Genomic DNA, 20,933 nt, shown 5'->3' with positions numbered 1-20,933 from the left:
TACAGACGACCACGGCCGGCCAGGCCCCAGGGCTCCTATCATGACGTCAGCCTCACTTACACTCTAGACCCGCACAGGACAGTGGGCATCCCTTACTTCAGACCCTTCTGGAAGCTCCAGTTAAGTCTTGCCCTGGGCCACCTCTGAGCCAAAGAACACTGTCACAGCTACCCTCCAGGGTAGGGCCCTCTGACCCCCTCGTCCCCAAACACCGCTGCCCACATACCAATTTCTGTAACCCTGCCACCATCTCCAGGGGCCCCCTGGGTTGTCCGACCCCTGGCAAGGTACCGTCACTAACTTGGGGAAAAGGCTACCGGGGGGACCCCCAAAAACCTGGAACTGTCTTCTGGAGGGCGGGTCCTTGCAGTGCAGGCTTCCCCCACTGGGTGAGTGTTCTAGGAACCCATCTGCATCAGTGCGCCAGCTGGCGTTGTTGTGAGAGGCTGTGTTTGGCTTCAGAGAATTTTTTTTTTTTAATTCACTCTGTTGATGTGTTTGCCTATCTTGTGACGGGTGATTCGTGAGTGCCCCTGCCCACCCGGCACTGAGCGTTCAGCAGTGTTTGACCCAAAATGGCTCAGTCCTGTGCCCCATCCTCCCTGTTCACTCAATCTCACCTCAAGCGACTTTTTTTGGTTTCCCTGGATGAAAAAAGTCCTCAAAGGAAAACGTTTCGCCGACGTGAAAGTGGTGAAACAAAAAACGGCGGAACCTCTAAAAGGCATCAAAGCCGACAAGTTCAAACACTGTTCTGAGCAGCGGGGACAAAAACGTCTCGATAGGTGTGTCGTACCAAATGGAGAGGACTTTGAAGGGGGGCTGACGTCTAAGCACGTAAAACAAACACAATTTTTTTTTAGAAATTCCAGGTTTCCTGGGTCCCCCTCATATTTCGTTTTTCAGGCAGGGAGAGGCATCCCCCCAGCCCCCGTCCCGTCATTCTCTGGTTATCAAGGTTCCCCCCTCATTAAGGGCAGACCTGGGGACAACAGGCACCCACGAAGGTAACCTGACTCCCACTCTGCCACCCTGCCACGGGCAGCAGGGCACTGGCGGAGCTGGGGGTGGGTGAACGCCTTCCCGCCCCGAGAAACGAGATTGAGGGGGACGCTGCTTCCAACACCCAGAACGGCATCCCTGGGAGACACACCTCCAGGAGAAACCATTCCCACTCTGCCCTGTGACCCCAGGGTTCTGAGGGTCGACGGACGGGCCGCATCCAGCCCCGGTGCCAGCTCCCCCGACCTGTGGCCCCTACGGGCACTGCCCTGTCCAGCCTCAGGGTGCCCAAAGCGGGCTTTACTGTGCCTAGGGACGCCTTGTGTCTGCCTGCCAAGAGGGGGCCGGAGCAGAAAGGGACGCTGCCCCAGGCTGCCTGGGGCCAAGGTGGGGTCTGAGGCCAGCGCCCCGGGCAGGTGCGTGGGACAAGGACGGGGCCAGCCGGCAGCGCGCCTGGCTTGGCGTCCGAGCGTCAGCACACAGAGAGAAGCAGAGGGACCAGAAAGGCCACTGCGTCCAGCCCCCGGAAGATCGCCACTCCAGCCTATAAAGCCTTAATGAGGGCGTCAGGGCTGCCAGAACCCATGCCCGGTCTGAGAGGACGCCGACTTAGCAGCCGAGGTACAGAGACGCCCTGCGCACAGCCCTCCTGGGGTTTCCCGGGGTGCAGGCCCCGCCTCCCTGGGTCCTGGAGGCTAGGGCGGGGCCTGCGGCTGCTTCTCCCCAGAGGGGAGGAGGGAGGAAGGACTGACAGACAGGGCAACAAGAGCAAGAGGCAGGCGAGCAGAGGCCTGGCAGGCAGGGGCAGCATGGACGCCAGTAGGGCGTGGGGCGGGGCGGCTGGGCTGGCGGACGTGGACTCACCTTCCTCTCCAGGAAAGATGCGATCAGGCCGAAGTTCTTGGGGTGCTGCATGAACCTGTGGGGAGAGAGGGGTGGGCCTGAGACCCGGCCGAGGGGCGCTTCCCAGCTGGGCTGCCGCCGAGCTCCCAGGCGCCTGCCATCACTGCTGGCCTGGCTGGGCGGGCGCCGCCCCACTCGGAGCAATTAAGCCCACGGGGGTGTGGGAAGGGCTGGGCGGGCGGGCCAAGGGCTAAGAGAGGGCGTTCCTTGGAGTGAGTCACTGGTTTTAGCGCCTTTGAAAATATATTTGTTTGTCCTGCTGGAGGCGGCTTCCAGGAAAAATGAGGACATGGCATGCAGCTCTTTGGTGGGGTTCCCCCCCTTCTAAAATCTGCTTTTGTTTCTGTCTCCAGCTGGGCCTGGGAAGCTGGCCTCGTGGGGCTCACGGCAGGCCCCCACCCGCGAGGCCGCAGGTCAGGTCTCTGGCGGTCGGAGCACAGGCTCAGCGCCCTGGGGCCGGAGGGGGGGGGTGGCACACAGAGCAGGACAGCCAAGGAGGTGGCAAGAAGGGACTTCAGCCAGAGGGGGTGGCGGGGAGCTGGCTGGCGCCCCACCAAGTGGCTTCCTGCAGAACTGGGAGGGTGACTGGGAAAGAGCCCTGCCAGGCTGAGATGCCAGGGCCGCAGGACTGGGGGCGGGGATGTGGGTCAGGGCTGCATCGGCCCCGGGGATGCTGGGTGGAGTCGCTGGAGAGGCCGGGGCCCTGGGTCCCCCAGAGGGAGCCTGGGCCAGTGCCTGACCCTCCAGATGGCTGGGCAGGAGGCCAGCACGCCCCGCCCCTGCTCCCCGACCAGACCCTGGAGAATCCGGAAGGGCCTCGTCTCTCTTCCTGGAGGAAGCCAGCTGACAGCGGATGGCGGGCTTCCCTGCCCGGGCTCCCAATGCCTTAGGCAGCTTTCGAGGCTGGAGTGCCCTCCTTTTCCAGACAAACAGCTCCCCCTCCCTTTCCGCTCCCCGCCCAGAGGCAGTGTCCCTCCCCTTCGGGGGCTTCCCCAAGCAGAGGTACCCCCCCCAAGCCCAGGAGTCCGGCTGGGAAATTCCTAGGCCACCTGTCCACCTCCCTCCCATCAGCACCTGCACCCACTGCCAACAACACAGAGGATGCGCCGTGGGGGGACACAGCAAGGCAGCCGAACCACGAGGTGTGGTGGCTGACCCAGTTTAAGGACAGGGAGACAGAGGCTGGGGGGGGGGGGGGGGGGCGTGGCAGGGCTCCACGCCACCCACACGTGATCTTCACGGGCCCTGAGCACCACCGATCCCACTGAAAATGAGACCCCAACCAGGATCACACACTGCGGGGCAGACACGTGCTGCCCGCCGGGGCCTGGTGTGTGAATTGCCAGCTTCGGTCCCTACGCCTGGGCAGCAGCTGGGAATCTCCAGGAAAGCTGAAACACAGCAGGCACCAAAAACACCTCTTTTTCCTTCTTTTAAATAGATCAGTAGAAACGTCAAACACACCAGGGGAAGTTCAATACCTAACGCAACCGTAATTCTCCGCATCACTTCACTGGCTTAAAAGCGTGGAACACCTCATGCGGGACCTGATCCGCTGGGGGAGCAACTGTCCCTATCGTGAGGACTTGGGCTTCTCTGTCTCCGAGCTTAAACCCCAGACACACCACGGGGGACTCTCCCCTGCGGAGCCACTTCCTGCGGGATGCTGCTGAACCGGGGTTGCTGGCAGGTGCCCCCTCCTGCACTGCCAACCTGCCCAGCCCCCTGACCCTGGGAAGGGCGGAGGCTGCCCCAGGCCCGGCCCCAAGCCTGGAAGACACTCTCCCACCGAGGAGGCCTTCTCCAGAGCCCCAGGTGGAGGTGGAGGCTGGCGGCCAGGCAGGTGGAGCCTGTCTCCCACACACCTCCTGGTGGAGCACAGAGACTGTGTCCGTCTGTCCCTCCAGGCCTCCATCTCCCACCCTCCTGCCTCACGGGGTCCCAGGAGGCGTCCTGTTGGTATCGGGGGTTTTCCATCCATCTCCGCAAACACAGTCATCCTGCTTTTACACTCAGAGGCCCCCTGCTGCCCTCCTCAGCATCCAGCTCCTGCCTCTGCTTCCAGAGCCCCCTGTGCCCTGGCTCGCCCCTTCCCTGCAAGCCTCTGAGCCCGGCTGGGCCCCCTCACTGCTCCTGGGCTGTGCCCATCATGCCTCTACCTTCGCCAGCTGTGCGGCCTTCAATAAGCATCTTAACCTCTCTGAGCCTGTTTCCTGCCCTGTGTCACGGGGCAGCCCCACCCTGAAGCCCCTCCTGCCTCCGCTCACAACAGTTGCCTTTACACTTCTTCCTGGTGGGGCGGTGCCCCCAGGAACCCACATCGGCCCGCACTGCGGCGTGAAGCCCTGTTTGGAAACGAGACCTGCAGAGGTGCAGTGAGGGGAGAGGCGGTCAGACTAGAGGAGGGTGGGCCCCACGTCCAGCGCGAGTGGGGCTTTCCTAAGAAGAGACGCAGAGAACGGAGGGGACAAACACGTGAGACAAAAGCAGGACATGGGGATGGGGTGACCCAGCTACAAGCCAAGGACTGACAAAGATTGCCGGAAACCAGCAGAAGCCAGAACGGAGACGGAACAGAGCAGTGTCCCTAAGGGCTCCCAGAAGGCACCAGCCATGCTGACATCTTGACCTTGGACCTCTGGCCCCCAGAACTGGGATCATGGATTCCCATTGCTGTCCACCACCCAGTGTGTGACCATGGTCATGGTCACGGTCATGGCTCAGGCGGGGGGCAGAGGTGACCTGGAGACAGGGGACTCACTTCTCACGGAAGGTCTCCTTCTCCTGCTCGCTCCACATGTTCATGACCTGGCGGTCCTTGTACACCTTCATGGGGTCGTCCATGAGCCCGTTCATGTTGATGAACTTGATGCGCTGCTGGTCGGCGTCGTACAGCATCGGCGGGATCACAGCCAGCTGGCGCATCTGCTTCTCCAGGTTCTGGAGGGAAACAGGGAGGCGGAAGGCTGGGCGGTCAGAGAGAGCAAGCCGGAGTGGGGGCAGGGGAGGGCCCGGCGCCCCTCCCGCGCCAGGAACCCAGGTGATGCGCGGGGTGAGGGGGAGCCAGCGTTCTGAGCCCGAGAGAGAGAGAGAGAGAGAACGTGAACCCAGAGAAGGAAGACAGCGAGCATAAACACAACCAGCCCACGCTGGGGGGAGGGAGATTTAAAGGCAGCCCGGTCAGGGTTACGGGGGGCAGGGCCGTAAATCAGGTGCAGAGAGCAGCAGTGGCGGTGGCTGCCCGGTCTGCGGAGAGGGGGCCATGAATCTTCCTCAGGAGAGGCAGGGCCGTAAAACACTGCAGAAGATGTTCTGTGCGGCCTGGCCGACCGCACTCTCGGGACCCACGCCTGGCCGTCCAGGTTCAGAGGGCGCGGGGCAGCGGCAGCAGAACCACGGGCTCCCCAGACACCCAGCCTGTCCGGCTCCTCCCAGGTGCCCACCTGGGACCGGCCTGCACGGGGCTGTGCATGGTGAAGTCACCCACAATGCACCGGGACGGCCATCAGAGGCCCTGAGCCACCGCTCAGCTCTGCTCCGAAGACCCCTGCCCACGGTGGGCCCTTAATTACTCACTTCCAAAGCCAGCCGACCCTCGGTCAGCTAGTTCCAAAGACCCGCGCCCCCCCCCGCCCCCCCCCCTGGCCTCTCACACCAAACTTCTCCGCAGGGCCCCCACGGAGGCCCGAGCCTCCCCAGCCTCACCTCACCATCGGCCCGAGGAAGAGTGCTGGGGGACCACGGCCCCGGCACCGGGCACCGGCAGGACCCCTGCCTGGCTCTGCCCTCTGGGGTTGCCATCTAGCCCTTCCCCACGGGGCCTGCGCCCTGGCTGCTGACGGCTCCCTGAAGGAGGATCACGCTCTCTTCCTGCCCAGGGACCCTGAGGTTGGCCTGGGCTGCTGAGGGGGGTTTCAGCCCTGGTCCCTTTCCGACCCCCTGGGGACATCAGTGGCTTTGTTCTCATGTGGCCAGCACCTGGGGACACTGGGTCGGCCCAGAGGCCCCAGGCCCTGAATCAGGCAGGACCCACAGAGAGAAGGGCGCCCCCCTCTGGCTCCGGGGCAAACCAAGCCCGCCCGCACAGCTGTGGGGCTGGCTCGTGGCCGCGGCATCGGGGGCGGACGCCGGGCAGACCCGCTGGCGCGGCTGTGGGCAAAGGCACCCAGAGTTCTGCTTTCTGTGGACTCTGACGGCGTCTGAAACGGGTGCAGCCACGTTTTACAAGGAAGCCCCTTTTCACTAGCCAGGGAATTACCTGGGTCAGGACAGCATGGTTGAAGTACAGATTCCTGGGCTCTGCCCTAGGTGGGCTAAGTCAGAACTTCACGGGGGTGTGGGGGTCGAGGAACTGGCACTGAAACCAGACACCCGTCCCCAGGGCTCTCAGCTGCCCCGCGGAACCACCAGGGGCCGGAGCGGCGCTGTCTGATCCAACAGTCCAGCTGCTCGGTCCCCTGGGGCAGCCACTGACGCTCTCCGCTGCCCAGCACTTTGGAATGTGTCTGCGTGACTGCGTGACTGCGTTTTTTATTTTGCTTCATCTCCGCCAGTTTCAGTGCAAATAGCCACTGGCTACCGCACGGAGCCACAGCAACAATATGTCCTCGAAAGACATCCCCAGGAGCAAGAATGCGCCCCCTCCTCCTTCGAGGTGCCCTTGTTGTGATATTGGGAACGGGGAGGAGGGGGCTGGCACATCAGACACTTAACCCGAGAGACCCGGGAGGGGCCAGGCCAACACCAGCCCTTCCCTAGGAGCAAGTGCCTCCTCTCTGTGCTTCAGGGCTGTCTCTGGGCTCCGGTTACCACAGCCAGGGTCCCCCAGGGAGAACTCTGGGTGTCCAGGTATCCCTCAGGGAGGCCCCCGAGGACACAGAAGCTCTGGACAGTGGGCAGCCGTCCTAGACACCTGGCGCCCAGGCCCCCTGGACTCAGCCGGCGGAAGGCACTGAAGGAAGGTGGGGGCGGGAGGGCCAAGACGCCAGGGGACTGGCTCCCCAGCTTCCCCCCCAGCATCAGGACGGAGCCATGTCCTGCCCGGCGGGCCCTCCTCCACGGCCCTGCTCCCCCTTTGGGCCCGGGGGCCTCACCATCCTGGTCGGTCTGCCCACGCTTGGGTGACAAGCCCTGGATCCCCACCACCCAGGTGGCTTGGGGTGGAGACGTCGACTCACCTCCTGCTCCGAGAGGCCGTCAATGATCTCGGACACTTCGTGCTCGCTGCGCGCGGCCGACATGGAGAGCCCGCCGCCCCGCTGGCCCACCCTGCTGAGAGCCAAACGGACACACTCAGGACCGGCCCCTCGGCAGCTGGCGGCACAGGCCTGAGCCCACAACTTCCCCAGTGGCGGCGTGTGGGCAGCAGGGAGGGGCCAGGGCTCCCACCCACCCCCACGGGGACAGCCCGAAGCCGAGGGGTCCAGGGGGGCGTGCGGAGCCCCTGGGCTGAGACGGGAATGCCAGAACCCCGACACTACAGGGGTTCAGCCCCTTCTCTCCTAAGATGCCTCAGGAGAGCCTGCGTTATTATAACTGCTCATGGCTCGTCACCTTATCTTCGTAAACTAAAGGAACAAGGACAACAGAGACCAGAGCCACTCACCACCGGGCCCCTGCTGTGTGCCGGGCCCTGGGACACAGAACCTCCCTCCACAGGCACAGCAGTCGTCTCTGTTGACACCCTGCCCCTGGCTTCCAAGCCAGGCGGTCCTCTCTCCTTGGACCCCCACCATCTCAAACTCAGTCCCCCTCAGAGCCCTGCAGGCCACACTAGTGGGTGGGGCTGGCGACTGTTAGCCCAGGGCACAGGGGAAGGAGCGCTTGCTGACCGAGATGCCCTCCAGTTTCCTGGGGAGAATCAGGGCCAAGCAGGGCCTGAGTGTGGCATCCAGGTGCCTGACGCAGCCCCGGGGGCCACTGGTTCAAGCCTCCGCTGTGCTGTCCACGTGACACTGGCCAGAGCCCTGTGCTGGCCGGGCTGCAGCTGCCCCAGGTCCTGGCACGTCTGGGGTGGGGGAAGGGGACTCGAGGAAGGCGCCCCGCTCACCTCTGCATGCGCTCCTGCAGCTCGCGCTGCTTGCGGATCTCGGGGAACTGCTTCTCGTAGTACTCGCGCACCTTGCTCTCCTTGGCCCGGCGCCGGGGGTTGTTCTCGATGCGCTCCACCTTCTTCTCCCAGGCCTCCATGAGCTGGTCATAGCGCTGGCAGAACTTCTGCTCCTGGGGGCACCGCGGGGGCCGCTGCTGAGGGTCCGCGCACGCCTGCAGGCAGCACGTCCCCGCCACCCTGCTCCCATTCATGGCCATACAGCCACACGCGGTCCCAGGCACGGTCATGCATGCATGGCCACACAGACAAGCACACATGGTCACAAACACACATGCTCCATCACTCAGAGATGCAACCATAGTCCAAGACACATGTATATGGTCACAGACAAACACACACGTGTGGTCACATGGACATGCATGCATGGTCCTGTGAGGCCTGGGCAAACCCGGGCCTTGAAGAAAACCCACGGGCTTCCCCAAGGGCATGGCCACCTCCCTCCCTGGGGACCGGCCCCCTGGCTGGCCTCCCCCTAGAAAGCCCTCGTCATCTGGAAAAGCCCGCCCCATCTCCTTCCTTGGCTTGCGCCCCCCATCCAGGACCCCCACCGAACCCAAGGCCACGCAGATTTGCCCCACGGGGGCTTTCTCAGAATGTCACGGTTCTAGGTCCTGCACTTCGGTCTCTGATGCACTGTGAGCTAAGGTTGTGTTGCTTCTGTGAGGTGGGGGTTCGGCCCCACCCTTCGGTGTATAAATGTCCGGTTGTCCCAGCGCCGACTGCTGAAGAGGCCACCCTCCGTCACTGAATGGGCTTGTTTCTGGCTCCTCCTCCACTCCAGCCCGTCCCTCCCCACGTCTGTCCCGACGCCAGAACGATGGCTTTGAGGACAAACTTTTTAACACGGCTGGAATTGGGAAGTGAGACCTCCAGCGTGGTCGTTCTTTGCCAAGATGGTTTTGGCTATTCGGGGTCCCCTGCCACCCTGTGTTCGGGCCCAGCTGGCAGCTGCCAGGAGGGGCACCATCTGTATGCTGGGGGTCACCCTGAGCCACCGCTCACTCTGCAGCACAGCGGGTGCTGATGGCACCCCCCCAACGGGAGAGGAAACTGAGGCCAGAAGGTGAATGACTTGCCCCGGCCACCCAGCAGAGCCAGGCTGTGACCCTGCCCTGCCGGGTGCAGCTCCAGGCAGCTATGCATTTAGGGAGGCAATGAACAGGGGGGTGGCCAGAAGGCGCCCCCAAAACCGGGGAAGGTGGCCACCTGTGACCTGGTGTCTCTGCCAGAGCCTCACGGAGCCCGCAACCCCCCCAAAGGCCTCCCGCAGGGCTCAGCCACACGGGGCCACAGGCCCGGTAAGTGCACCTCTGCCCGCTGCTGTCCTGAGAGCCTGGCTCGGCTCCCTCTCCCCACGGGTCCTGCAATGCATGCCGGGGACACGGCGGGGGCTCCTCTGCCCACCCTACCCTACCACTCTGGCTGCAGAAGCCAGGCAGGTGCTGGCTGGGGACGTGCAGACCCGAGGTCTGGGGGCGTCTGGGCCAAGCCCCCTCCCGTGGCTCATGAGAACGAAGCAAGATGTAAAATCAAGAGCCAGGTCATTCCAGACCCCACCCTCGCCCCCCCACCACTGCTGAGGCTTCTGTGGTTCATGGTTCCTTTCACAGCGGGCTCTGCAAAGCCACCAGGGACTCCTCAGAAGTCTCCAGTACCTCCATCTTCATTTTTCCCTTTTTTCTTAAACCTTACTGCTTATGTTATCACCGTTGTCCCGGTCTCTCCCCCTCTGCCCCCTCCACCCAGCACCCCCACTCCCTCAGGCCATCCCCCCCCCACTGTTCATGCCCAGGGGTCAAGTGTGTAAGCTCCTTAAAGAAGCCAATTTCCCCTCCACCCACCCGCGGGGCCCTCAAGGAGCCACTTGAGATTTCTTAAGAACAATACGCCCACCCAACTCCATCCCCAGCAGCCACGGGCACCCTTTTAAAAATGTCAACCAGCCCCTCTCCCCCAGATGAACCCCGAACCCCACCCCCAGGCAGGACGCCTGGGTGCACCGCGGGCACACTGTACCCTGGGGAATTTTCCTGTAGGAGCGAGAATCCGAGCCGTGAAGACTCTGCATTCTTCACTGAGACCTCACGCAGTGAACCAAGCGTCCCGCCGTGTTGAGAATAAAACGCGAGCGTTTCATCCTAGCAGTGGAGGGCACACGCTTCTGGTGACCCGCCCCCCGGGTGCTCCTGCCAGCTCCCCCTGCCCCCTGCAGCTCCTGCCTCCCCGCCCTTGCCCTTCCACCCAACCTCCAGATCCTCCCGAGGCTCATTCTTTGTCATCATTCCTGCCCCGGCACCGAGGTCCCCACCTCAGGCTGCCCCTGGGTGCAACCCCTCGCCAGGCCCACGGCAGGTCCTCGGAAAACATTTGACTCAACGAGTAGGACCGGATGCCCAGTTTCGTGAGCCCCGTCCACCCTGCCCGGGTGGCCCCTGGGTCATCATCTTGAGAAACAAAAGGCTGGGAAGCCTGATGCTTCATATCCCGCAGGGCCGTGGGTCCTGAGTGCTGCCCACCCGGCTTCCTATCCACCCAGTGTCTGGGCCAGAAGTGTCCCCTCTGTCTGAGGCTCAAACCTGCTTGCAGGAATTCAGGTCCCCAGGAAAGCTAGTTTGTCAGTGTACCAACATACACAGTTGGGCAAAGGAATACTGCATGGGAATAAAGGTGAAACCAGATCAAACCTGACCTACACTCCACCCAGTGGGTCTTTCCAGCTATAGAGATTTTTTTTTGCCGTCTAAGCCCACCTGAACCAGCCCTTCCTCCCCTGAGAGCTGATAGAACACTAGCAGGTAACAGCCCCTCCATCACTCAGCCCTACTCTCCCCACAATGGAAACAACCTCCTTATACCCCAGCCATGCAGGCTTCCTCCCACACGCTCTCCCAACAGGACATGCGGGCTGGCGCCCATTCCTCTGACATGGCCGGGCCAGGCCCATTTCTGAGGGGGCTCCCTGCCATCGCCCACGCCAGGGCTCCAAGTCTGACCGAGAGCCTCTCTCCTTCCGCCTAAAGAGCGCACAGTGTGCCCTCTGACGATGAGGAAGCAGCCTGCCCGGTCTGGACAAGAAGAGAACCCTGGGCCGCAGCCCACACTGAGGCCTCCCTGGGGCAGCCGAGCCCCAGGCCACCCACTTCCCGGAGGCAGCTTCTGTCCCTGCCCATTTCTCCCCCTGTGCTCAGCTTTTCTTTGCAGCCTGGACACTCAGGACTAAGACGGCAGCAGAGCCGCAGGGTCCCAGGGAGGTGGCCCAGACGAGACGCCGTGGGTGGGTGGGGTTCAGGGGGCAACTCACCCATTGTTTCCGCGCGTGGTTCCTCCTCTTAAAGTACAGGATCAGCTTTTTCCGCATCGCCTGGTTTCTGCGCGGGGGGACAGCGGGGGGCCTGTCAGTCACATGGGGCCCAGGTGTGCGGCTCCTCCCACCCCAGTCTGAGCACAGGGCCCGGAGGTGGCCCATGCCGGCCCCAGAGCAAGCCACCACCTGCCCGGGGTCTCCCTCTGTCCTCAACCCCATGCTAGCAGCCGCAGAGAGCGGGGTCCTGGGGTCTGGCCTCAGGGTCCCCCAGGCTCGCTCCCACCCAGCCCCATGCTCTGGCTTCCAGGCACGGCTGCCCCGCTGCAGGGGCAGGGGCGGTGACTTGGGCAGGACGTCGACAGGCCCGTGGGGGCCAGTGCAGCAGGAACCCCAGGGGGGGCACCTCAGGGTCTCAGGGTCGGGCCACGACACTGGACCCTCTGGGCATCAGGGTACTCAGCTGAAGGGCCGCACCTGGGCAGGGGTCAGGGGTGGGGTGAGAGGGAGCTGAGTGGGACCCAGAGAGGGACAGAGGGAGAGAGGATGCCCAGAGACGAGAGACCTGATGCAGACTCCTGAGCTACCCAGGGACCCGAGACCCCCTCTCCCACAGCCCCTACCCAGCCTCTAAACGGAGCAGGGCACTGTCGCCCCCACCCCTGGCCTGCAGGTCACAGGTTGGGCTCAGAAGCACTGAGCCCCTGGATTGCTCGCCCCAAGCAGGTGGGCAGGGCCCCCCAACTTCCTCACTCTCCTGCCGTGTCCCACCCCACAGAAAGTTCACAACCCCCTGACAGAGAGCTGCCCCGTCCGGCCTCCAGGAGCCACTGTGCCCACGGGCCACCCAGGGCCCCAAACCTGGGCACGGACGGCGGGGTGGACGCCCCGAGCCCTGATGGATGAGGGGAGCTCCCCCAACCCCCATCGCACACAGTGGCTGAAGGGCCTGGCATCAACCGGATCCGGGGAGTCGTGGCAGAGAGCCACCAAGGCCTCAGGAGGCCCGCCACTGGGCTGGTGGCGCCCCAGGCCAGAGGAGCAGCCCTGGCCCTGCCGCGCCCGCCCTGACCCCCGGCCCCGGGAGGAACCCAGTGTCCTCACCCCCAGGCCTCACATCCTGACCACTAACGGGAAGGATCCTAATGAGAAGGGAAAGGCCACAGGGCAGCGTGGGCAGCGGCCCCTCTCTGGAGCCCCCGTGCACCCCAGCCAGGCCCAAGCCCCACCCTCTCCCACTCCCCCCACAAGAAAAAGCCACGCCCACTCGTGGCTCCCAGGGTCATCCCGGCCTTGAATCGGTGGGCAGCCTCCCGGCCCAGCTGGGGCGGGCACTGGGGTGGAGGCCCCTGCGCCACCACAGGCGTCTCTGAGCAGACTCAGAGGCCGTCTCCCTGCCTCAGTTTCCTCGCCCAGAACTGGGGACCAACAGCCTCAGGCACTCCTGCCCTGGACCATTCAGCAAACGCTCACTGAGCACCTACTGTGCGCCAGGCACTTCTCTGGGCTTGAGGGACACAGCAAGACATTCCAAGTCCCCAACCCTCATGGAGGGGACAGTGCCTAGAGGACCACCCCGACAAGAAGTGAGAAAAGCAAGACCGTCCTGGACCCGGGAAATTCACCGGGGTGGCGCGCAGTGACGGGCATGAGTGGGGGGCAGTCACTCTAGAGTCAGCGGTGCCCCCAAGCCTCTCCGAGGTGGCCACATCAGGCTCAGTGGCAGGGCCCAGCTGGGGGACGGTCCACAGGGAAGGGCGCTCTGGGCGGAGGGAACTGCCAAGTGCAAAGGCCCTGAGGTGGGGAGGGAACAGACAGCCGGCGGCCCACGTGGCTGCAGAGTGTCGGCAGGCACAGAGGGACAGCGGGTGAGGGGACGTACCAGGCTGGCGGGGCCGTGTGGCTGTGGCCGCAGCAAAGGGTTTGGACTCGGGACAGACGGCTGAGAAGGGGAGAGGCCACGGGCCCGGGAGCAGGGTCTCCACCAGAGGGGCCCTTTCCTGTGGCTGCTCCCAGAGGGGGTGGGAAACACACGGGAGCAGCTTGGAGCAAGAAGAGCTAGAGCGAAAAGGAACAAGATCGGAAGGACACGAGACCCACCGGGCGAGTTCTCTCCGCCGAAGCTGGATCGCTCCGGCAGCAGCAGGAATGACAGCGGATCAGAACGCAGGCGTGAAGGGACTGCCCTCCCGTCCGCTCCGACACAAACACATGGCTGGCTGAGCCAATGAGTGCAGGAGAAGGAACGAAGGCTCCTCACAGAATTCTAATGCACCCACGCGGGAGGGGGAGGAGGGAGGCAGAAATCGCCGAGACCACGGGGACGACCGAGTCGGCACAACTCTGAGCAGGAACGGGATGTGCGCTGCCTCGCAGCACCTCCCCGACCCCCCCCAGTCACTGCGGTGTCCCCTCGTCCTCTGACACCCCCTCCTCCAGGAGGCAGGACGCAAGGACCTGCTTCCAAAGTGCAGAGGACAGAAGTGGACGGAGGCGGGACAGGGAGCGAGGTGGACACCACTGCTATGTGGGTGTCAGGGACCCGGCCAGCGTGTGACAGGGAGGGTCCCTCCCTCCCCCCTGTGGGACTCTCCCCCAAACCCACAAGCCCGGGAGCTCCCGGAAACTTCATACAGGCCCAGGTTGGGGATGTTCTACCAAATCCTTGACCGGTGCTCTCCCACAGGACGACCAGGGGACAGTGTGAGTCTTGGGGCCTGGACCCGGTCTTGGGCCAGAGAAGACGCCGGCAGGAAAACGGAGAAAATCCAGAGACGGTCTGGTTTGCAGCCAGCATGGGGCCCCAGTGGCTGTGCCGGGTCTAAGACACGGGCCTGGCGTCTGAGACGCCCGGGGTGAAGGAGACCGAGGTTCTCTGCACTGTGTCTGCAACTAACTGTTCTCCGAGTTGAGCTGTTTTTAAACAGTTTCGTAAAAAGGAAAAAGTAGGGACACAATCTACCTGGAAGTGCCACGGTGAGGCTCGAACGTAATTTCCTTGCGAGCCCACGGCGGCGGCAGGGGGTGGGGGGCCGGGTGTGAGTGATGGGTTGAAATGTGCCCCCTACCCAGGAAGGGCCTGGACCTGAGCCCTGGACCTCAGGTCATGACCTCATTTGGAAAGCGGGTCTTAGTGCAGGTCATCAGGCTGCAGTGAGGTCTTCCCGGGGGCCCTAATCCCACAAGTCTGGTGTCCTTGTGAGAAGGGGACGTGTGGTTGTGGAGACACACCCACGGTGGGGGGGGGGGGCTGGACAACATGAGAACACAGCGAGAAACCGTCCCCCGGCAGAAGTCTCCCCCGTCCCAGGTGGCACCCCGATTTCCAAGGTCTGGCTCCAGCACCGAGAGAATACAGAGCTGCTGTGTGTCTGCCCCGCAGCCCCGGCCACTAACCCCATGCGCAACGGTCTTTAACACGCAGGGAACAGAGCCAGGGCTGTGAGCCGAAAGGGGCAGCAAGGACTGAGCCCTGGGTGCGCAGAGGGAGTGGTGCCGTGGCCTGCGTCTCCCTGGCCGGTCATCTCCTACCAAGGCGAGCACTGTGCCTGGCACCCGGAGGCATCTGCTTGCTGTTGCCCAAGGGGACAAGTGTCCACAGGTGGCAAATGGGCCCAGCCTGCCCGCCGGGGCCAGAGCGCTGTGTGTGGACTGAGGTGCTTTTCAAAACATCCCTGCTCCCCGGCAGCATGAAAAACCAGCTGCTGCTGCTGCGTAAAACGCTCAACTTAAACCCTCCCTGGAAACACCAGGCGGTCTGGCCTCACTCCCTCCTGGCCACAGACTGGGAACTGAGGCCTAAGGCCCCTTTAAAGGGGCAAAGAGCCTGCCATTCATTTGTCAGAGCCCCTAACACTCCTGCCGCCCGCTCCCAGCCGTCCACTCTGCTTTTCTTCCCACAGCGAGGTCAGCATGTGGGGCAGCACCCCGAGACAGCGGGCTCGGGGTGTCCCCTCATTCAATGTCCATCCGACAAACACTTTTGGAGTTTTACTTGGAACCCAGAAGTGTTTCGATGTCGGAAATGCAAACAGCTAACTGCACAGAGACCTTCCCTACTGGGATTTGTCCGGCGAAGCTACGGGACAGCCTCTTGGAGGCTCCGGACGGCGGCCGCCCCAGCAGCAGGGGAGCTGCCGGTGGCGGTGCCGACGGATGCGAGGCATGGCTGCAGGCGTCCGTAAGACAGCCCAGCCTGCGGGGCGCTCTGGGCCTCGACCTCTGACCTGGAGTTGGGAGGAGAGACATGACCCAGGGGGGAGCAGTGAGGAAACGGACCCCCTGAGGATGTTCGAGGGGACGCTGGCCAGGCCCCGAGTGGGACCAGCCCTGGGACCTGGGTGGTTCTGGAAAAGCAAAGCTTGGGGCAATCAAGGGAGGCTTCCTGGAGGCAGGAAGGTTTGCGCTGAGGCTCGGGGAACACAGAGGTTCAGGGCCAGGTAGGACTAACAGTGAATTTGGAGGGGGAGAAGTGAGGTGTCTGGGGCTGCTGGGGAAGGGTCAGATGGAGGCAGCCAGGGCAGGGCCCGGACGCCTGGGGAGGAGCCTGTTAGATGGCGGGGGGGGGGGGGGCCTGATGGTCCACAGCACTTTCCCCACGTGAAACAGATGCTCCAAGGAGAGCAACTCTCTCACAGGCAAAGCACGGGGACTAGCCAAGGTCACTGGGCTAAAGGGGGCAGCGCCCGGCCTGGAGACCCAGAGGGGAAACAGGAGGATGCATGGATGGGGCTGGCCGAGGAGCTCGGTTGTGTGACCCCAAGGAAGGTACCTGACACTCCGACCCCCGGAGCAAGACCACACGACCTCTCAACAGTAACCTGGGCCCCGCACGACCTTCCCATCTGTGCAGCCCCTGGGCTGGTGGCCCCAGGCAGCCCGGCCCCCACACAAGGCAGAAAGGAGAAGAAATTGGGACCGAAGGGGCCTGGGCTCTGCCACCAGGCCAGGGCGGGGCCGGCACAGCCACAGCCAAGCCCACAAGAGCAGTGGGTGTCCCCGAAATTCACACGTGGTTTTCACGACACCAGCGTGTTCTGCAGAGACCCCTCCGGGCCGGCCCTGCAGAGGGAGCGCCTCCCTCAACACAGCAGCCACCTCCACTGCTGGGGGCCGCCCCCAGCCCGTGCCCCTGCTCCCCCAAAGCTGGAGAGGTCTGAGGAGCCACTCCTGAGGACTGGGGCAAAGGTCCCGCGGCGAGTCCCCACCGTGGGGCGCAGGTGGCCACCCCCACCTCCTCCTGGAGGGAGAACAGCAGAGGTGGTCCAGGTGCCTTGAACGCGTCCGAAATTGCCAGTGCCGTGAGAAGTCAAGCGTGAAATTAACTTCAGCCCTGCGGCCCTGGCATGCAGACACCGAGGAATTAAAGGGACGGGGCAGATCCTTGGGGATGGGGTCACCTCCCAGCTGGCAGCAATTACAGCAGCCGGCAGGAGGGGGCCCAGGCCAGGGGGGGGATGGGGAATCCAAGGGCCAGCCCTGCACCGCCCCAGCCTGATTCTCTTACTGTTCCGACTGCCACCGCTTCGGCGGCGTGTTTATGACCAGTCTGCACCACCGGACCTCAGGCCACGCCCCTGGCCGTCTCCCCAGGCCCAGGACTGGGTGGCGCACAGCAGGTGCTCAGCAGGCCTTTGTGGGGAGAGTGAGCGGCGGGGAGCACACCCAGTGTCTGCAGACCGAGGAAGAAGATGGAAAGCACAGAATGCTGAGTGGCCTAGCCCGAAGCAGCCGGGAGACGGGCGCTGTGTCCTCCCCATGGCACGACCCGAGGAGCTGAGGGAGAGTGAGGGGCCCTAAACTTGCCCCTGTACTGTCAGCCTCTGTCAGTAGGCTGCAGCGTCCACACCCACAGCTGCCCAGGCCCTGGACCTTGGTGTCCACGGAACCACCCTGTCGTGATCCTCCACGCGGCTCCACCCCACAGCTCCCACAGGGTCGGGCTCCACCAGCATCCTCACCACTGTCACTTGTCTAGTGGCTGCAGTGACCTTGGCTGAGGTCTCACGGCCCCCAGGCCTTTCTCCCTGCAGCCACCAGCAGGAGGTTTCAAAAACAAAAATCTGGCCACGCCACTCCCAGAATAAACCCCACAAGGAGTCCAGCCTCAACAGACATGTGGACAACATCAGGAGGTTTGCATGCCTCCAGGAGTGGGGAACTCACTACTGCACATACATGCTGCAATTCTACCCAGGGGCGCTCTGATAAGCTGACAGGTTAGACTGTCCCTTGTGCTCACTAAGCACTGCCCTCCAAAGTCGCACAAAATAGCCTGCACCGTCCCAACACAGAGCCTTGAACAGCTCAAAGACCATGACCCCAAGTGCGCCTCCAACCTAACCCCCAGAATGCTCCCAGCCGATGGTGCTGGGCTCCCGCCGCGCACCCACAAGAGCCAGCCCCCTGCACAGCCAGAGACACTGAGCTTTGCACCCAGCTGGAAGACAGGAAGCCACCAGCCTGGTCTAGCCCTGGCAGCCCCACTACGCCAGCCCAGCCCGAGTGCATGTGGCCCCCGCACGGGGACTTCAGCCGCCTCCAAGGCCTCCAGGCCCGGCGAGTGCTCCCTGCTGCTCTGCACCCGGCGGCTGTGCCACAGCCCGCAGGACGCTTCCTGACAGGCTGAGGTCAGAGCCCAGACCACAGGCCCCAGCTCTCCCTGGGGCCACCCGTCACCCTGAGCCTGCACACCCAGGGTGAGGACTCTCCAACCCCCTCCTCGTCTCTCGGAGCTGTGGATGTTCAGTGTCCTCGCCCGTCCTCCCCACCTGAGGCTTGTTTCCCAAAGCTTCACAGGGCCCCTCCCTGGCCCCTCCAGCCCAGGCCTGCTCTGACCCCAGCTGGGTGCTGCCCAGCCCAGAACTGGTCCACACTGCCGCCCTGCACCCCCCCTCCTGCGCCCGGGCTCCGAGTCCCGAGGGCCCGCCCCCTCCCCCCCGAGCATCTGCATGCTGCCTGCATGTACTCACATTTTTATGTTCTCATGGTACTGCCTGGTGTCGGAGGGCTGGTTGTACAACGGCTGCAGGGGGAGAGAGAGGGCACCCGTGAAGGCCGGGCTGGGCCACTGCAGCCCCAGCAGCCACGGCACCCAAGGTCCCCGCACCTGGGAGCGGCCTGTCCTCTGGTGTGAGAGGCAGCCCCCAACAGGCACGAAATGGAACATGGGGACCCAGCCCAGGGCCCCAGACAGGAACAGGCTGTCACCCTCTGGGCACAGCTGGGCGACCATGACTCTGTCAAGGCCACCGTGGCTCCTCTACAGGGCACAGGGCAGGGCTGGCCTGAGTGCCAGGGGCAGGCACAGCCGTCCCAGGAGAGCTGAGACCAGCAGCGGTCTCAGACAGGAAAAACTGCCCAGCTGCTCAGCGTGCACACCCCCGTGAGCGGCCACGGCGCCCCCGTGAGTGACAGAAGTCAGGCCAGGTGTGGGCGAGGGCGCAGTGAGAGGGGAAGGCTGGCGCACGGCTCCTGCCGACACGTTCGGGTAACAAGCCTCGGAGTACAGTGAGGAGGTCCATGTTAAAGAATGAAGGGGTGCCCGCCTGCAGCCCCCAGCCCGCCTGTGGACGCCCCAGGGACACTGGAGCCCCGCATCCCTCCAGGAGAGGAACATCAGAACGCCAGGCAGCAGTGCTGCCCACAGGGACACACTAGCCAGCGAAGCACCCGCCATCAGAAGGTTGAATGAGACCAGGACACCGTGTGGGGAGTACTATACAGCACTGAAAATGGAGGCCCAGGGACTTGGGGCACAGCCCGGGCTCACGGCCTGGTCTTAACACTCCCTGGCTGTGTGTCTCTGGGGGAGCCACCTAAGCCATCTGTGCCCCCGTTTCCACCTATAAACAGGGTTACACCCCCAGGGTGTATTGTGCAGTTGAAATGAGGCAGGGCCTGCAAGCTCACCACCCAGCACTGGGCGGAAACGCCCAAGGCTCTGTGCGTCACTGCTGCTCTCGGGAGCAGCACCCACTGTGCCTGCCTCCCTGGGCCTAAGGGACAAACTTCACGAAAGCAGAGGCTAGGACACGCGTGTTGGCATTTCCGCTTCCTCACTGGGCCACCTGCCCGCCAAGGGGAAAGCCCGGCCCACGGAGGCGAATTGGCAACAGGGCCCGCCGGCGGAGGCCGAGCTGGAGCCGCCCGACTGCCCAACTGGCCGAAGGAGGGAGGAAGCCCAGCCCGGGGCTCAGAAACGCTGGGCTGACGTCTACGCTCACGGCAGACGGCCACCGGCGCTCGCCTCGAGCCACTCCATTTTGTTACGTAGCAGTCCCCACATGGTGGCAACTCCCAGCCACAGGAGCTGCTGGGGTGCAGGGTTCCCATGCCCCCCACTGTCCGACCTCCTGCCTGGGGACCCAGCACCCAGAGGGGATAACCTCACCCACGGAGCCCGAAACTGTGCCCCTGAAAGGGAGACACATTTGCTCCCTGCTGATAGAGGAGCCAGCCCAAGAAGCCTGCCTCGCCCCCTCCCCTTCCCCATCTCTCACTGGGGCCCACACGTGCAGCGAGGACCTCGGGGGCGGTCACGGGCACAGAGTGTGAGGGGTCACAAAGGGCAGGCGGAGGGGGACCCAAAGTCCTGGAGCCTCAGGCAAGACCCGGGGTGAGGGGAGAGGGCACCCCGGCTCTGCGGGAGAATTTCCCACTGGGGACGGAGTGGACACACCACCTGACACCCACAAACCTCCTGCAGACACCAGCTGGGGCCCACGGCCCACAGGCCCCAGGCCCCACCTCGCCCCCCCAGGCAGGCTCCAAGGGGGGGGGTCTCCCCTAGGCCTCTGCAAACCACCCACAGAGGGGGCCGCCCAAGACCAGGCAGGGACTCATCTGTCCCAGAAGGCAAGTCCCCACATGGTGGCAACTCCCAGCCATAGGAGCTGCTGGGGTGCAGGGTTCCCATGCCCCCCACTGTCCGACCTCCTGCCTGGGGACCCAGCACTCAGAGGGGATAACCTCACCCACAGAGCCTGAAGCAAGGGCCTCCCAGCTAGGTCCTGGGCCTCTCTCACCCTCTCCACGCCCCCATTTCCTCCTCGAAAAATGGGGGCACAGCCAAACAATCGGAGGGCAGAGAGGGCAAGGGGGAGGATGGGCAGGACTGCGCACGGGGGCAGTGAAGCCCTGTGCAGAAATGAGAGATGCTGCTGTCACTCGGAAAAAAGAGCTGGCTCTCGGGGACGAGGAGGGGCCCCGATCCGGCCTGGCTGCAGCCAGGCAGCGGGTGGCCGAGAGAGCCAGCAACCCAGGTGGACAGAGCTGCTAAGAAGTGAAGTGTCAGCGCTGGCCCTCAACCCCGTGGTGACACCATGTTCTTAAAATAACACCTCTGAACAGGAAGGAAACCAGTGACTCAAAGCCGCGGGGGAGAGATGGGAGCTGACCGCCCACGGCCTCCCTGCACGGCCCCGCCTCCAGGCCAGGCCAGGTCCCAGGGAGCCAAATGGAGGGGCCGCGCCCCACGGGATTTCGCCTAGGCCCGGACATCACGAGAGAGGTCGCCCAGTGCACGCCCCTGACCCTGGGGCCGAGCAGCTGCTCCCTGGGCTAAGCGCCTCCTGGCTGCAGCTGGGAGACCCGCAGGGAGCTGGATTCCCGGCG

General features: G+C 63.9%; 1 protein-coding gene across 17 annotated transcripts in view; it reads right to left on the bottom strand.

The window, feature by feature from the left end:
- The window catches only part of NCOR2 (nuclear receptor corepressor 2), a 160,410-nt gene that overhangs the window by 70,832 nt on the left and 68,645 nt on the right, over positions 1–20,933 (bottom strand). For 14 of the 17 annotated variants that reach the window (XM_037051893.1, XM_037051895.1, XM_037051885.1 and 11 more), the window contains 6 exons: positions 18,290–18,342; positions 11,319–11,385; positions 7,955–8,127; positions 7,083–7,176; positions 4,667–4,845; positions 1,867–1,921 (listed from right to left, as the gene is read on the bottom strand). In XM_037051893.1, coding sequence (XP_036907788.1) covers positions 1,867–1,921; positions 4,667–4,845; positions 7,083–7,176; positions 7,955–8,127; positions 11,319–11,385; positions 18,290–18,342 — 621 coding nt within the window. The remainder of the gene's footprint in view (positions 1–1,866; positions 1,922–4,666; positions 4,846–7,082; positions 7,177–7,954; positions 8,128–11,318; positions 11,386–18,289; positions 18,343–20,933) is intronic. The other 3 variants (XM_037051890.1, XM_037051898.1, XM_037051900.1) reach the window with 1 other exon arrangement.

This window comes from Sturnira hondurensis, unplaced genomic scaffold, assembly GCF_014824575.4.
Source record: "Sturnira hondurensis isolate 20B ecotype Veracruz unplaced genomic scaffold, ASM1482457v3 Scaffold0007406, whole genome shotgun sequence".
Taxonomy (NCBI): Eukaryota; Metazoa; Chordata; class Mammalia; order Chiroptera; family Phyllostomidae; genus Sturnira; species Sturnira hondurensis.
This window is presented reverse-complemented; position numbering and strand designations above follow the sequence as displayed.